General features: G+C 39.9%; 1 protein-coding gene across 1 annotated transcript; it reads left to right on the top strand.

Annotated features, from left to right (window-relative positions):
* The first annotated feature begins 3,157 nt into the window (after positions 1-3,157).
* LINGO2 (leucine rich repeat and Ig domain containing 2) lies at positions 3,158-5,236 on the top strand. Its single transcript, XM_005244711.4, has one exon. The coding sequence runs from the start codon at positions 3,190-3,192 to the stop codon at positions 5,008-5,010; it is 1,821 nt and encodes a 606-aa protein (XP_005244768.2). The 5' UTR covers positions 3,158-3,189; the 3' UTR covers positions 5,011-5,236.
* The last annotated feature ends 13,317 nt before the right edge of the window (positions 5,237-18,553 follow it).

Here is an 18,553-nt window from a genome sequence, read left to right as displayed (position 1 = left end):
CAGGCTGAACAGGCCCAGCTCTCTCAGCCTGTCCTCATAAGGGAGATGGGCCCGTCCCCTCACCATTTTGGTAGCCCTCCACTGGACCCTTTCCTATAGTTCCCTGTCTCTCTTGAACTGGGGGGCCCAGAACTAGGCACAGTAAATGTAATCTGAATGTAAATCAAATGTAAATTGAAAAAGTCAATTTAATTTATGTTTTCGTCTAACCTGTACATAGCAACCCAAGTAATCTTTGGGTTTCTGACATGCAATTTAATATAATTTATTATTTTTCCATATTGATGTGTACTTTACTCCAGCTTAAATCTCAGTTCTGAATCTTGCTTGCCTGCAAATGCATAGACATACATACATGAACACATCCTTATAGATATATGCATTCCTGTCTTCATCTGTGTGGACATGCTTTTACAGAAGGCAACTCTTACCATTTAAAGTGCTGCATTAACACTACTTAATTTTATTCCAACCACAAAAAAAATCCTTTCCATCATTTTTTTATACAGTCCATCTACTTTATACTCCTCAAAAATTTTAGTTACCAGTGGCTTGGATAGCTGAAAAAAGCATCTCATAATTTTTGCTATATAAAATGAACACTCCAGAGATGCTTGTCTTCCACTGAACCTATTTACTTTATGCTTCATACAGTAGGTGACTAAGGTAAGAAATTAATTCCTTGTGTGCTAAAAGTATCAGCATAAAAGTGCTAACCTCACAGACTGAGCTCTGAAAGTAATGCCCAGAGCACCTGCAAGCCCCTTTGATCTGAATTCATTGCAAACACCTAACTCAGAAACCTCAATAGATTTCTAGTTTTAACTTGGTGCCTAATGAAGTGAAGTTTATTTCTGAAAACCTTTGTCACAGCTGGACATAACTAGCAGTAGTTACTTGCAACACTACAACTTAAAGGGAAACTAAATTAATCTCAGCAGGTTGTCCTCCTAGGACAACGCTGAAATGTGCCTTTGTAGGTAGTATAATAAAGAATAGTCTTCATCCAAGTCCCCAGACTACATTGTGAAACCAGCATGCAATTTTATATGCAATATTATTAGTCTCTTCATAGAAGTGTCAGAGTGGAAGGAAGGAGCCACATCAGTCAAGAGTGAGATTCTTCCACAGAGTTAAGAGAGGAGTAGTATATGCACCATTCACTTATGAGCAGTCAAAAAGCACAATTTATATGCAGTTCCAAGTGAATTTCTTGTCCACCCAAGTAAGTTTTTAACACTCAAAGCACAACAGCTGTTTATTACTTAGTCCAGTTTACAATAATACTAATGCTTACAATCCAAACCACCCAGTTACTATTGAAAATTGTTAATGATACAGTAAGATCAGCAGATCCAAGTATCTGCTCTTTTTCTTGTATGTTGAATCCCCACCCTTTTGATCATCCACAGTCTGGAAGGGCAACCCTTCTCTCTCAGGTAGGATGATTTGGTGAGTTATCACATCCTAAGTTATTTGTCATGGAAGTGCAGTGGTGTTGCAGCAGAATTACTGGTGGGAGTTTCTTCTTCATCAGTCTGGGTTTACTCAATATTATTTTTATCTGCTTGAAACAGCTTATTTGTGAAAATAACTGTCTGATTGCATCATAAATTTTGATATAATATATTTGTTTAAACCTATAAATCCTTCTCTGCTTAAGTCACAATGCATGTGACTGCGCACAGATGAACAAAACTTGACTCAAATTTAAGCTGAAAAATTAAGCATTAGCCAGATAATTCTCAAAGCCCAAAGATGTGTGTCAGGCAGTGAATGACTGGCCACTGGGTAATTTTGTCATTGTGGGTAGAACCAGCTGGGCAATAGGCATCTGTCCAGATCTCAAAGGAAGTTACCGGCAAGAGTTATGCAAATAATTTTGCAAGTACAACTAAAACGAAGCCCAAATTAACCAATATGGAAAAGGCCTCACAATGCCTGAAGCACCTTGTGAGGTTTATTAATGTTAAGAAGCCAGACTCCCAGTACTACCACTTGGCCTCATCAAGCTGGCTGTACTACAGGAGTTAAAGCACTTCCATAGTCCTTGCTTGCAGTGTGCCTTACTCTGCAAGTGTCTTAGACAGAGCTTCCTTTGATGAACATCTATATTCTTTTTCTTTTTTTTTTTTTTTTTGTTCTTTTGAAATAGGCTCTCGAATGTCTTGGTTTAGTAGCTACCCTTGAAGAAGCCTCCTGCCTTTGGTGACTAAACTTGTAAAGTACAGCCTTTAGAGAGGGGTAGTTAATTTAACAGAGGTTATCTTGTCTTCTACTATTCTCATTTTTAACGTGAAGGCAGGAATGAATAAATCTCCTACTAACTGTGATTTCCGTGGAATCTGTTGTGCTTTTTTGGACATTGTACTGCTTAAACACAGCCAGCTCGTCTTGTTTTTCTCTCCCTCAGTGCTAGTTTACATGCCTTGGAAGTACAAAGATGTATTCTGTAAACTCTTCTCAGCTCTTTGTTTCTAAAAATCACATAAAATCTCTCTGTGCAGTAAAAGCAAATAATCAATTCTAATCAGAGATGCATAAGCTCTTCCTTCCTCATCTGAGCCATTGTGTATGTGTACGTGCAAACAAGCTCCATCTATTTATAGCTGTAATGTATGCAATAAATGTTAAAAAGAATCTTTTCATTGTCAAAGATCTCCTTTCCTTGAAAGTAATACATCATTAAGGATTGCCTTAAAACACTGATGTGAATAGGAAAGGCAAAAGCCTAGTTTCGTATCACTTCACAGAGGCCCAATGCTGTAAACTTACCACAAATGCGATTAGCTCTATTTGCAGATTGTATAGTGTTTATCTCCACATTCATTAGCTATAGCACTGCCTTGAGGAGACCTGCTGAAAGTGAGAAAAAAGTAAAACCTAACCTTTACTGTTTGCAGTAGGAAAAGCTGTTTTGTCTTCTCCGATGTTTGGAGGAAAAATACCAGATAAACAGATCCTCTGATAAAAAAAAAAATGATAGTGAAGGAAAATCTGCTTTTTTGTTGCCGCTGCCACTCACAATAGGTTTCATTGTTTTGTTTCAAATGAAAACTTATGTTACTGCTTTGAAATAGTACTGTAAAATTGGCAGAGAGCTCCTTTTGCTGCAGACTGAACTTCTTCTCTTTCCCATCCTTATCTCCACAGGCCCGTGACGGAGGGTTAGACCGGATCAGTGGAGTCATGCGTCACACAGCTGTATCATGCTGGCAGCCATTCCTGGGTCTGGCTGTGCTGCTAGTCTTCACAGGCCCCACTGCCAGCTGCCCAGCCCGCTGTGAATGCTCAGCACAGAACAAGTCTGTCAGCTGTCACCGAAGGCGGCTAATGTCCATCCCAGAGGGCATTCCCATTGAGACCAAAATCTTGGACCTCAGCAAGAACCGACTGAAGAGCGTCAACCCTGAGGAGTTCACATCGTACCCTTTGCTGGAGGAGATCGACCTCAGTGACAATATAGTCGCCAATGTGGAGCCCGGAGCCTTTAACAACCTCTTCAACTTGCGCTCCCTGAGGCTGAAAGGAAACCGTCTGAAGCTGGTCCCCCTTGGGGTGTTCACTGGGTTGTCAAATTTAACCAAGCTTGATATAAGTGAAAACAAGATTGTCATTTTGCTGGACTACATGTTCCAAGATCTGCATAACCTAAAGTCCTTGGAGGTTGGGGACAATGATTTGGTTTATATATCACACAGGGCCTTTAGTGGACTCCTTAGCCTGGAGCAGCTCACCCTGGAGAGATGCAACCTCACAGCTGTACCAACAGAAGCTCTTTCTCACCTCCACAACCTCATTAGTCTGCATCTGAAACAGCTCAACATCAATGCTTTGCCGGCGTATGCCTTTAAAAGACTGTTTCGCCTGAAAGACCTAGAGATAGAGGCCTGGCCCCTCCTGGACATGCTACCTGCCAACAGCCTGTACGGTCTCAACCTTACTTCTCTTTCCATCACCAACACCAACCTGTCTGCGGTACCTTACTCTGCTTTTAAGCATCTGGTTTACCTGACACATCTAAACCTCTCTTACAACCCGATCAGCACCATCGAAGCAGGCATGCTTTCAGATTTAGTGCGGCTGCAGGAGCTCCATGTGGTGGGGGCCCAACTACGTACCATTGAATCACATGCTTTCCAAGGGCTCCGATTCTTACGTGTGCTTAATGTGTCCCAAAACCTGCTAGAAACCCTAGAAGAGAATGTATTCCACTCCCCCAAAAGCCTTGAGATCCTCTGCATCAACAACAACCCCCTGGCCTGTGACTGCCGTCTCCTTTGGATTTTACAGAGGCAGCCCACTTTGCAGTTTGGAGGCCAGCCACCGATGTGTGCTGGCCCAGACAGTGTCAAAGAGAGGTCATTCAAAGACTTCCACAGCACAGCTCTTTCTTTTTACTTCACCTGTAAGAAGCCCAAGATACAAGACAAGAAGCTGCAGTACTTGGTAGTGGAGGAAGGGCAGACGGTGCAGCTGATGTGCAATGCTGATGGGGATCCACAGCCTACCATATCCTGGGTTACCCCCCGTCGCAGGCTGATCACAACTAAATCGAACGGAAGAGCCACTGTGCTGGGAGATGGCACCCTGGAGATCCGATTTGCTCAAGACCAGGACACTGGGATCTATGTTTGTATTGCAAGTAATGCAGCTGGGAATGACACCTATTCGGCCTCCCTTACAGTAAAGGGGTTTACTTCAGACCGTTTCCTTTATGCCAACAGGACCCCTATGTATATGACAGACTCCAATGACACAAGTTCCAACGGAACTAATGTGAACACCTTCTCTCTGGACCTTAAGACAATATTGGTGTCCACAGCTATGGGCTGTTTCACATTCCTCGGAGTGGTTTTATTCTGTTTCCTCCTTCTTTTTGTGTGGAGCCGAGGGAAAGGCAAACACAAAACCAGCATTGACCTTGAATATGTCCCTCGCAAAAACAATGGTGCTGTGGTTGAAGGGGAGGTTGCTGGACCACGAAGGTTCAATATGAAAATGATTTGATGGTATTCTGCTAGCAGTGCTTTTTCTGTGGCATTAAAACCAATTAAACCAGCCTGGCATGTGGAATTGCTAGGCAGAAGCAGCTTAATGCAGCTGTCACTGTATCAAAAGGTTACATGAAAATGGAAAGACTTTTTGTGGTTATACAGCAGAGCCTCCAGACCTTGAGGCATATATGTCAGGGCCTTTCATAGAACTGGTAAATTGTACTAACTGTTTGCATTGCAAATATAGGCATTCTGGGGATATCAGCAATGAACCGCTGGCTCATGCTCATGGACAATTGTTCAACATTTTCTACCACTACAAAAAGAAAAAAAGAAAAAAAAAAAAAAGCCTACAGTGTAGGATTTTTGTTCTTAAAGAAAAAGACACATTTGTCTAAAACATACTCTACAGTGAAATTTGTATCTATAGATCTCATTTGGTAAAACCTTGCATCACCCCTTCTAGCTGGTTCAACACCACAAAAAATTGGTTGGGTTTTTTTTTTTTAATCTACATCTATACTGTGTACATTTTAAAGCAATACTAATGAGAGGTTGTGCTTTTAGATATCCACCAATACTGACCCAAGTGTGATGTCACGCTCCTTTTAACTACCATCTAATCCAAATTAGACTCTTGTAATTACCAATTAGAAATAACATATTTTTCTCCTCATGTAGAAGGCCACAGATGAATAGTTGAGAGCAAAAATGCTCAGCTCTGTTGATCTTCTTATCATATAAATATAAGGCATGTGCCTAGTTTTGATACAGAATGGAATATTTTTTATATCTGTGATATCACACTGGACCAGTTTACTGTAATGTAGCCCTGGATCTCACCCAGGGAAGGCAACCCACTAGACATTGCTGGCATAGAAGAGTTGAGTTCTAATTGAAGAAAGCGAGCTGGTTTTGTTAGCCCTGATTTTAATTTCAAAGCTGCTGTTAAAATGTTAATGTGTACTGGGCAAAAAGAGAGAACGTAATACATTCTGCATAGTCCTTGGGAAATACGGTCATTTTACTATTTATACAAGTGAATTAAAACATACAAATGTTCTGCTACTAGGAATGAACTCTTCTCCAATGCCAAGTAAACTATGGTTGTCCATGCGTAATATGGGGATTATAGTACTAAAATAATGTTTAAAACATGATAGCCTCAAGAAGGCTAACATACTGCCAGATGTAACGAACCTCTAGCCACTGTCATTCTCATCTTGTATATTTGTAGATAACACATAAACGCAAAGCTAATCTCCAAGAACAGATTACTTAGCTATTCTTGATGCCATTTTAATAACTATGTGGTTATGTTTCTTTCAGGGGCAGTATCTTAGAGCAAGAGGGGCAAGTTTTTCCAGGTTTTAGGAAGCTTTTGTAATGAAGAGAAGACACAAGTGGAATGTTAGTTCAGTACAAGTAACCTTTTTTTTGCTTTATGACCCTAAACACATTCTCACAATGTTCAGAACTGAAATTTTATTCTTTATCCTTTAATGTTGATACCACTGATCTTATTTTTAAATTCTCAGCAATGAGAAGATACAGACTTGTTCAGCCGCCTCTCAATTTTCCAGCAATTATGAGCCATAAGTTTGTTGCTAAGTGATGGATAACAAATACAATTTATAAATTATTGGCATAACCTGGAGTAAGGATAATAATGACTGTGTACATATTTAGCCAAAATTAATATGAAAATAAGACAGAACATTAAGATTAACGTGCTTTAAGAGCCTGTGTTCGATCTTAACATTAAATTTCAGCACTTTGAAACAAAGTAGGGCTGACCTATAAGGGGATGCAGGTGCTTCTAAAATTAGTATCCACATTCTTTGGCAGAAAATTTCTAAGCAGGATAAAAATCTCCCACTCCTATCAAGGGAAATGTGCCAAAAGTTGTAAAATCCAGCTGCGCTCCCCAGGTGTACCCCTAACATAGCTGTAGGACTCAACACTAGGCAGTTTTGAGAATCTCTTTTCTTAGAGGGTCATCTTTGGTTACATCGTTGCTCCTTTTTAGGTCATCAGACTGAAGACAATGCAAGGGTGGTTAGAATTTTCTTCAAGTATGATTTTAAGTTTGAAGTTGGATTTTCTTGCTTCCTTTTTTTTATGCTCTGAACTAGATTGTTGGAGATCTATGGAGATGCTTGAGACTAATCCTCTTTGTTCTATGACAGTTTTTAGAACTTTAATAAAACTAAATAGCCCCTGACTAAATTCTAACACCAGGGAAATTATTTTTGCTGATATAACCACCGCACTGAAGTCCAAAACTCTACTGTACCTTAATGTGGGTAGTTAAAGAAACAAATGGGGATAAAACAAAATGTTTCTGAACTGCCCACTGAAAACATTTGCATGTGCCTTTCCCTTGTAATTGTCATTTTTTCAACTAGTAATCTATTTCCCCTGCAGTCATTTCATGTTAAATGTTAAAATCAATGTTAGAAGCAAAAATTCTCCTAAATTCTAGACAGTTACAGCTGATTGCTTCATATTAAATGACACAATTTAAAAAAAAAAATCCCAAAAAACACTTAGGAAAAAATGTTCTTTTAGGATTAATTATGAATTGCTGAATTCCCCTGTTCACTTAGAGTGACTACCAAAAGTGATTGCATTGTTAGTGCACTGCAAGGATTTCTGAACAGTAATATGCTTAGTTACCTACGTGAAATGTGTGCTGGTGAGGAAAATCACTGCTTGCTCTTGCTGAGCACCACCTTGCAGAGCTGTCAGCATTGTGTGTATCGCCTTGAGTTCAGTCAGTATTCAGTTTTTAAGAATCAGTGGTTGCTCCCTGCCTCTAGCAATGTTCTACTTTTTGCAGCCTACTTATTTCGCTGTGGACTTGACAAGGCATATGGCATCTCTTAACAGAAGTGAGGACAGCAAGACTCAGAGACAAGCTTTTATCTTGCTCCACATAGCTGTCTTTGTATGTATTCGTGGGACACACACTCACTGCGGCTGTTTTGGGTGAGCAAGGAATACAGTGTTAGGGTCAGACCTAGATAAGCACCTTTCTAGCAATTTTTTTAAGAACAGAGTGGCTGAATGCCTGCCCTGCCTCTTGAAGGACTCACTTCTCCACTAGAGGTCAAGGAAACACCACAGTTTATCTTACTGCAGGGGAAAAAAGGACTGGGCTATGAGGAGGCATCTGACCCATGTGGCTTCCCTCTCGGATATTCAGAAAAAGTGTACAGTGCATACCTGCCACTAAAAGATTGAATGAGGGTTTTTCCCCTGCCTCTGACTTGTATACCGGCTGCCCCCTACGCTGGCCACAAGGCCAAGCCTGAACTTACCTGATAGTCAGTGCAACAAAACTGAAGAGCAGAAATAGTTCTGCGGAAAAGGAGAAAACTGAAAATGTGAAAACCAGCAGAGCAACTTGAGAAAGCAGGTACCACAGTATCCTTGTCAATAATTCCTTTAAGAGCTCTGCTGAACCTCCCACAAATACGTTTTGAAGTCCAGTTCCACAGGCTAGTACTCCTGTTTCATAATAGATGAATGTAAAAATGCTCAGACTTCCTACAATTTAAAGAGGGCACTGCAGCAATGTGTTAAGAGAAGTATTTGCAGTGATATAAGGACATATTAAGACTAAGCAGCACTCCAGCTCAGCCTTATTTTTAGTTTTTGAGCTGGTTCTTTTTTTTTTCACCTTCTTCCTTTCTTGTTGATTTGACAGCATTCTTTTCAGAAAGGCATCACCCACAACATCAGCCCGGTCAGATTCAGACTAGAAGACTGCTTTTACCCTCTATTTTCCCCTCCCTTACCATTCACACAAGCTCCCAGCCTGAACAGGGTCGACAGCTCCAGATACAATTGAAATTGGCCAGGAAACTGAGGCCCTAGAGAACTGTTGATACAAGCTGATGTCACTAGCTTTTTTTTTTTTTTTTTTAAATTCAGTTTCCATCATTGCCACACTGCTCTTCAAGGTATTCTTTATTAACGTGAATGATAGCCACCTTTTTTTTCCTATTTCTTGCATCATAGTATTACACCATCTAAAATGGTAACAATTATACCACCATAAAGAAAATCAAGAAAGCAAGACACATTACACCCTCAACACCACAGACTGTGATTGAGACATATGAGACACAGTAAGAAGTCAGTGTTAATATTCAATGGAAAGTCTTCTCTAAATCTTGTGATAGAAGAAAAAAATGGTGTCGAAGACCTTGGAATGTAGGCCATATTGCAATTGAATCTCATGAAAGGTATGTAGAAATAGACTTTCCAACATCATGCCTAGGTATCTGTTTTAGATACTTCCCTTTTCCCAAAAAACTTTCAGGGTGTGTGATTCCCAGAAGCCCATATTTAACTCATAAAAAGACAAAGCATTAGCTCAAAATCCAGTAGAGCAAGCAGCCTCTAGCTGCCCAAGGACAACAGCAACTTCTAGCAAAGACAGCCAAAAATCTGTAGTCAAATATTATTTGGCCTCATCTGCTACTGCATCCTGTGAAAAAAAGTTCCATTAGGCAGTAATAAAATCACCAATCCTCACTAATTTTTCTTCAAAGAGGGCAACATTTGTGTAAATAAGCTATAGGCTATTCCACCTCCACCCCCAGCAATGAAATATCCAGCAAGAACTGAGAAAGGAGAAGCCTATTTTGGCCAGTTAGCTAATTATCTTTTCCTCCTGAGTGATTCTAGTACACGTGAGGCTAGCATGATGACTGCTCTGCGTGTACCCATCCTCTGAGCTCACAATGTGGCTTTAAGTGGAGTAGAAGGAAAAGGAGCACATGGTCAAGCTCTCCCTCCTCCCTGAATTGTAACTCTGGTCTTCTCCAATGAAAGAACCAACACAGCTGCGGTATCTTAGAAATCACAGTCTGCTGCAGCTGATCTGTAGTTTTTGCCATAAGATAACATGTGGGAAAACACTGGATACATGCTTTTCTGAATTCATTTCAGTGTCCTAGGTGATTGGCCTTTGTGCTGAAAAGAACTAGGAAAGAACTAAAAAAACCCTTTCATCCATTAATTTAAAAGTTAATTGTGCATGGAGGAGTTAAAGGAACGTCTTTGGAAAAGGCAAGGGGCGTAATTGGTAGAGAATCACTGAAAGAATGAATGAGATCTTTCAAGTCAGCTAAGCAATTTGGATACCCTGTTGTTATCACCTGTAATAAGAATTACAACCTCGATTTCCCTTGGCAGCTTGGAAGTATCACAGCCATTTGGTTCAGTGATACATGCTCCCTTTGTCTTCTCGCTCTGCCCTCTTCCCTTCTCAGGGAATCACAAATTACTGTGATGCCAAATGAAGATCTCTGTTTTTGGTTTAGTTTCACTGCATGTTCACATGGCTTTTGGAATCTAGATCTCAAAGCAGGATCCTAAACCCTCTTCGAGCCAAAAATAAAAATTAAAAAGGAAGAAGAAGCTTGAGTAAACCTCCTCAAATGAAATCAATCAACTTCTGTGAGGTTCTTGCTACTGAGATAGCTACAGGCCAAAAGCAATCTGCAGGTTGAATGAGTCTGATTCTTTTTTTTTTTTTTTTTTTTTTTTTTTTTAACTAGAAGCAGATGGTTGCATATAACGGCAGCTGGAAATAAAAATCTGTATTTATAGCCTCAGCAAAGTAAGGAAAGAGCTGGCATAGTCAAGAAAATTTTCCATGTTATTTCAACTGAAATTTAAATATCTTTTATCCTTCATATTAAAATAGCTCATAGAAGAGTACATATGAGCAGACTTTAACCTCATAATTTGATTATTTGTATTTATTCAAATTGGTACCAAAACTGTCATGAAGCAGAAACGTTGAAGCAAGAGACTGAAAACAGATTTTCTACTCTAGTCAGGCAATATAAATCAGAAGAAATCCTCTTGATACCATTCTGTTACTCCTCAGTTACACTAGAAATTTGGTAAAGTAATCTAGGTGTTTTGCTTTCTACTAAGTGGGCTATAGTCGAAAACAAGCAGAACTCATGTTTTAATTATTTTTCACCTTGTGGCATACCTTCTATTATGGATTGCTTTAATATTTACCACTGCTGAGCTGGAGAACATGAAAATGTAGATTCTGGGAAGAAATTTTAAAAAGGAAAAAAAAAAAAAAAAGAAAAAGAAAAAAGAAAATCTGTACCCTTAAAGAAGCCTGCCCATTTCTGTGTGTGACATTTGCAAGTCAGCAACATGATCTCCTCACACATAAGCCAGGAATAATGGCTTGAAATTTCAAGGCAGCTGTGAAGATGGTTGTCAACTTGTACACATGTTAATAATGTTGATCTTTCAGAAAACAAAATTATTATTGCTTCTTAAAGAATTTACTTATGCTATTTTGATACCTAAAAACAAATGACACTTTGGCTTCATTATACTGGGCACTGCATAAGCAGGAAGTAAATGACAACCCTGATTTGATGAGCTTACAGCCATATAGTAGGAAGTTGGCTTCTGGGCAAGTACTTATGATAGCAAGTCTCTCATTGTTTGGGGAGGGAATGCCATATTGCATATATATTAAAATATCATCACACTTAATGAAATCTATTTGCAAGCACATGTAGTTCATATGTATATGTTTGTGTGTGCAAAAAAAGAGTTATATTTGTTTTGTTCTTTTCTTACTTCAAGTATTAAATGTATATTGTTTTTAAAAGGTGATAAGGTTAACCAGAAAAAATGTGTTGTAATTTATTTTAATATATATGATCATGAGTATGGATGGGAAATGAAAGAGCCTTGCTGTTATGATCCATGAAGCACATGACAAGTTGGGTTCGTCCATAAGTTCGTTTCATGTTTGAGCAAAATATGTTAAGGGGCAGGGGGGGGGGGGTGGCGGGGGGGGGGGGGGGGGGGGGGGTAGGGGGGGAAGCTTTGTTTGTCAAGACAGTTGTCCTGAATGTCATTTTTAAAGTTACTTTAGGGCTTATGTCATGATGTGTATCATACTTATCCAAAATGAAACCCAAATAAATAATTCAATGGAGTGGCAAAATGTACTGAGAAAAGTGAAGAAAATTTACATTGCTTCCCTATTGTAGCTGATCACTTTATTTTCAAGGGGTAGTGGAGAAAAATAAAATGAGAAAAATACGGTTTTCTTAGCACCACACCTGAGGTTCTTAAAACATTACTTACAACAGGTAATCTGCTCAGACCCACCACTCCTAAACTAACAATATAACCTGTTACATTCAGAAAAAGAAAACTCTAGCAGGTATTTTTCATCTGCTCATATTCACTTCTCCTTCATTGCACGGAACCCTCAGACACAGAGAAAAATCTAGGTCACATTCAGACGTGTTTTGAGATTTATTCTCCATGCAAAGTAAGAGTCAGACAGCTCCCTCACTTTCCCTTGCACAGTATGTACAGGTCATTGATGAGGATACCAATCAGGTTAATGCTGGAAGAAAAAAAGCCTGCCCCTTACCAGCATCATGGAGACCACAGCAGAAAGAGAGATTTCACCAGCTCTGTGTTATTTGGAAGGCAACCAATACGGACAATCTGCATCTGAAACATGTTTTTTGAGGAAATCACCAGTATTCAAACTCCATTGTAACTGCATCAGAAAAATAAAGTGGTGGAAAGCAGAATCTGCTCAGCTTGAAAGCTATTCCAAACCCCTGGGGCTTGCTGCAATCCACCAAATCTATGGCAGAGATCAGCTCTGAAGAAGGACACAGACCATAACCTAAATTATTGCTTCTCCCATTCTCTCACACCTAGGTACTTTCTCCAACACAGAATTTTTCTTATGCTTCTGGGATCATCTGAAATAAGATCTATAGGCCATGAATCCATTATCCTTTAAACCAGGGTCCTATTCACTAGAAGGAGAAAACAGTAGTTCTTGCTACCTCAGGAAAGGAAGAAGCAGATTGAAATTCTGCTGGATTGCTGGGAGCAGAGGCAGACAAGGGCTAAGTCTGAGCTTTCCTGTGCCTCCTGAAATCTGTCTCATCCTTCTGCATTATCATTTCACACCTACAAAAGTTTTTGGCTGACTTGCACCACTGTACCCTCCTCTGAAACAGAATGCCAAATGCAATGAATCTGTGGGTTAAACTTAACCCATAGATTATGTTCAGAATCTGCTTTGTTTTCGTGTTCTTTTATTTTCCTTTAATTTGGTAATCTCATTGTCAGTCTGTAGTGTATTGTGGTACTGCCTTCAGTATGACAGCAAAAAAGAGCTGTTGCTCCTACCACTGCATTGAGAACATTGAGTTGGCAAAGAACATCAAATTTTTTTCCTCAAAAGGTTCTTCCACCTTAAGCTTTAGATTTCTTTTATGCAATTCAGGTTTCTTTTTTGGACTACCTGATGCTATCTCAAGAGGTGGAAACTGTTCCTTTATGACGGGACCTAATGTTTAATTTCCAATTCTAAGAACAGAAGAAACTGCTAGTTTTCTCCCTGATAACCAGGTTGAGAAACATGTCATCACATCAGACAATCACTGACAAATTGATTACAATAATCCACATTAAGGTCAGGGTCTAAACAGAAAAAAACCTGTGCTCTCCAGAGCTACATTTTATTTAAAAACTCTATCTATATCTATATAATATATAGATATATATTATCTATAGATAACTCTTGACAAACACTACTTCAGCTTTTAAAAAGCATCCAAAATTTTATAGAACACCATCACTTTCATAAATTTTTGAGAATATTTATACTTTTACAGATCCACTATAGAAGATTTGTCTCACAGTTAATAGCCCTACATTGGATACCACAATAACCTTTAAATAAACAAATTTTAGCATCTAAAGTTTTATTGTATTTTTGTATTTGAAAAAAAGTAATGGGAAATCACACTATTTACCAGTTAATGAACTTAATTCACAGAGATTGAGTTATTTTCACATGGGAGAATGCTCACAGCGAATTTTCTGCGTCATAAAACCTTCCCACATACAGCTGTAGATGACACGCTATAAAAAAAGGGCTTTATTCATCTTCTGTACTATGTGAACTGGGGGAGAGGCTGGTCATTCATGCTGGGGAAGTAGGAATAAATCTGAGATTACTGGAATAATAAACACAGTTATTACAAAGGACCTGACCTTGCTGTCTACAAACTCAGCAGCAAGCTCGGAGATTTGGTCTAAATTCTTTCTTTCCTAGCTATAGGAGATTCCCCTTGGAAAGCCTTGTTTTACCTCTGTTCTTGGAAGGTTGTTTCAACCTTAACAATCAATGGGAAACATAATACACTAAGAAGTTAGTAAAATACAGGATTGGACAGTAAAGAAGAAATTAAAACTTGCTTAAAAAATTATATAACACTGGTACTTAGCACCTTGTCTAAGTAACTTTGAAATTATTTGGGTTTGAAGGAGCTGGTTTATTAATTAATAGCTAGGAGATACATTCAGCTAGTTAAAGCTATAATCACCAGCTGGAAGATCTTATTTACCTCATCAGTCTCTAAGTGGAAGTTATATTTTTCTGAGCTATTTTCCAATAACTTTGCTATTTATATAACTCAAAAGCACAAGTGATGGAGAGCACACTTATTTTATTATAGGAAGACAATGATAATAAATTTAATCTATTACTTTTGCTACTAGAGCTTTTTGCTGTATGTACAAAGACTAATAGATTACATCCATTATGTAAAATATTACTACCACTGAAATCAAATGACATGTCATCTTAAAATGCTAACAACCTTTGGTGCATCTGTGCGGTGTATAAGTTCTAATGCACTGCAAATAATACTTTGCTTTTACATAGAATAGGCACGCCATGCACAGGGGTTAGAGACAATAGGGCCCTCTGACATACAAAAGCTTATATTTATATGGGTCTTACGGAATCCTGTGTTGGCTTTCATGAGGTTTCAGGCTGTCACATTTTGCTAAAGGATATCAGATCAGTATTGCCTGACTTGGGAAAGGTATAGCTGTTGGCTAGTGACACAAACAGAAGGATGGAACTTGGAATTCTGAGCTGTAATCAAAACCCCTGGGCCTCTTACTCTCTAGAGAATACAATGACAATATTTACCTTTCAAAAGGAAGGTATTGCCATTTCCTTAAGGATTATAAAGCCAAGGAGTTATGGTTCAGCCGTACCTGCACGAGGAATGGTAATTTTTTATGTGGATTGGTATGCTGTAATAGGCATTATCAGACAAAGAGAACCTTTTTTTGAGAAGTTTTGAGAAGTGCAACCCCTGCTGCCCAAAGTGTTCCAGAAGATGATGGCAATGTGGTAACAGCAGTGGTCTGCCCTGTAGCCAGCATTCCCAACAGCAGTAAAATAGATGTCCTTGCGGAGCAGTGGCAGCATATGAAAGAAAATTGTCATGGAAGAAACTCACCAACTAGACTCTTTTGCAATTCAGTGATATATTGCATGAAAGGACCTCTTAATGCCTCATTTAATCAGTGGTTTTGCAATGCTTGAAAAACATGATTCATCTCCTAAAGAATCTATGAAGTTTTGTCTCTTTGCCTTTGATTATAGATGAGAGATGCTGAAATTAATGCAAACCACACATCAATTGCCAGGTTGTCAAGTGTCACACCAAGCACTGAGACTACTACTATTATAGAAACATTTCCATTTGGTCCTTCTACGAGACTACCAAAAATAGATCCCATCGTTTCTCTACTCTCTAATCAAAGTTCATTGAAAAAAAGCTAGCATTCCCACAGATTCTCTAACTCTTTAACAGATAAAGTAAAAAGTACTCACTCTACAAATTTCAACTGCCAATGTTTCTCATAGGGAATGTCTCCTAACATTGTTTATTTGCCACAGTGCGGCATCGTGGCCAACCTCATCTTCATCTTTTAATCAAGATCATTTTGCTTATACATAAGCCAAACACTTGGAACTTCCCCATTCGCAGCTTCTCCTTTAGTACTGAAGCCAGAATAATTTGAACTATCAAATGTGCTTCAGTATCGGTGAAGCATATTTGATAGTTGATGCCCAGTTACTGCTCACATACAGCAGTCACTGGAAACTGTTTCTGAGGTATGGGCTTATCTGGCACGACTGGAAATAACTGGTCCTTGGGAATGAGGTTAACTAGTGTATGTCCATTTTGCCATTCAAGACCACCGTCAACTCAAGACACTGGAAAGTATGCGTTCAAGTCCATGAGAACTGAAGGGAGTACTTGGTGAATGTGCATGCCATTTGGAGCACTGCTGGCAGAAATGCATGTGAGAAATCAATTTTTCCTTTAAGTCTTAATGTACTGAAGCAGAAACCCAAACCATTGCAAACAGGAGAAGGATATGAATTAAACAAGCTGCAAGCATTTTGCTCTGGTGGGCTTTAAGGTGTAAGAAAGAAAAGGCAGAAAGATGGCTAAGAGATGTACCTGTTAATGAAAAAACTGGTTTGTGAGTGTGGTAAAATGCTCCCTCCAGGTCCTGTCTTAACATTAGGATTCTCCTTTCTCCTTGTTCAAAAAAGAAAGCTACAAGCCACCTCATTTCATTACAAATATTTTCTTAAAAAGCAGTCTGTTCTAATCAAAAGATCAAGCCTTCCTGGATTTTCAACAGCTATAGTAATTGTTTTTCATAGAAATTGATTTTAATTGTAACACTGTTCTGCTACAGCCCTATTGTCTGTGTCCTTCTGAATTGTCAGTTACTTAAATGAAGAAATAAAAGCTCAAAAGCACATTGTTGTAATTGTTTTCTATGTTTCAGTTGTTTTATCAGAAAGAAGGTTATGAATTTCATCTGTTGAGGCACAAAATTAAAATAGTTTCCGTTAAAAAAAAATAAAGATAAAAATCCATTGCTGCTTCACTTGTGTTCTTTAAGGAAATGTTCAAGGCTGTCATTCTAGTATTCTGCTATAGTTTTGGAAATATGGATAGTGTTGCAGTGAGTATATTATTATACAGAAAAAAAGTTATTTAATGTTCTAATGAGGTTGCATTACCTGCATATATAAATCTAGTGTCCCCCAACTAGGATAACACTTGTCATGTCAGTGTTGGCTCCCATCCTGGCCTTTCCCCACACTTTCCAAACAGTGTGTGATGGATAAGCTCAGCATGTGGTGTCCCTATCCAGCCCCAGGAGCATCAAGTGGAAGGATTTGTTCTAGTGCCTTGTCACCCAACAGGCATGCGGAGATGGGATCTGGGTGCTGAGGTGCTGCTGATCCAGGGGTCTTTAACTGGTGCCCCCCATGCTGTCAGCCCTTTCCCTGCTGGCCACCACTTCCTTTGCCGATCACCATTGCCAAAGTGGAGACAAATTGCACCCAGAGAGGGAAACAAATTTTCTCCTTTAGAGATGGACATGCACTCAGCCAGGAGCCAGTCTCTTTCTGTTCAGGTACAGGCAATTCTGCTCTGCTTTTGTTTCTCTCCAATGTCTGGCTTTGACCATTACAACCAACCCATGGGGAGGGCTCCTAGCAGGGGCACAGACAATAGGCAGGAGCACCTGAGGTAGAGGTAAGCCTTGCGAAACTGTGTTTGGAAGCTGCAGAGTGATTTCTAACAGAGAAACCCCGTACCAAGAGGAAGAAGATACCAGTGACCTAATGGGGCTCTGGGACAGCACAGCCAAGTCCTTGGTGACTAGTGTAAAACACCAATACGTAGCAGAAGACAAAAAGTTAGGGGAGGGAGTGGAAAGGGGCATTGCAGAAGGCCCCAGAGGAGTGTGCAGAGGCACGAGTGCTGGTGTGGTCAGAACGCTGCCAGGGGAAACACACCTGCACAGCGCTTTGCAACTGACCTGGACAACAGACTGTGACCAGGCTGCACTCGATACTCATCCCCGGGCACTCGCAGAGTCTGGCCCAGCCTGATTTGTGCCTGGACTCCTCCTGACTGTGTGCATAAGGCCTGGAGAGCCAAGTGAGGCTTTGGATGGTGCTGGGTCCTACTTTGGGGTCTGCTGGTCGCTGCCTTTGGTGCCTGTCCCCAGAGCTATCACTTGTGTTTCCCTGGCCCTGCCCGGTTCAGGCAGCAGGTCGCTGTGAGGTGCGCTTGCAGCAGAGTGATCTGGTGGGCCAGCAGGAAACAACACTGCCCCCTCTGTGGAGCCCTGTCCAACGCATCAAGTTCTCAGTACGAGCAGAACATGACTTTAGAGTACAACAAAATGCCTGCCACAGAGCCACCAGTTGCTAGAAGCTAGTCAGGAAGAGCTCATGGACATCCAGACACCCATAGCCCTCCTGACCCCACGGTATCCCTGCCATCGTCTTCACAGTGCACACCATTCCTCAGAGCATCCTGACACCTGTGCAGGCCTTTTCCAAGGCCATCCTGATATCTACAAGCCAGTGATGCAATGGAGGTCTATGAAGCCAAAGAAGAGTTCACCTTTTGTATCTTGAAACTGTGTGTTTCCTATGCCAGCTAGTTAAGGCCAACACTCCTTAAAAAGCTTTTTTAAATTTCTACATGCACTGAAGAGAGGATTACTGGATCAATAATCCCTGTAGGGAAGGACTGGAAAGTGATACCTTTGGGCCAAAACATGGGAGTTGTGGCTCTGCATTTCCATGAAAGTAAAGAAAAAAGGGTTGTTCT

Source organism: Falco peregrinus, chromosome Z, assembly GCF_023634155.1.
Source record: "Falco peregrinus isolate bFalPer1 chromosome Z, bFalPer1.pri, whole genome shotgun sequence".
Taxonomy (NCBI): domain Eukaryota; kingdom Metazoa; phylum Chordata; class Aves; order Falconiformes; family Falconidae; genus Falco; species Falco peregrinus.
The sequence above is the reverse complement of the archived record's forward strand: the minus strand, read 5'-3'. Positions and strand labels throughout refer to the sequence as shown.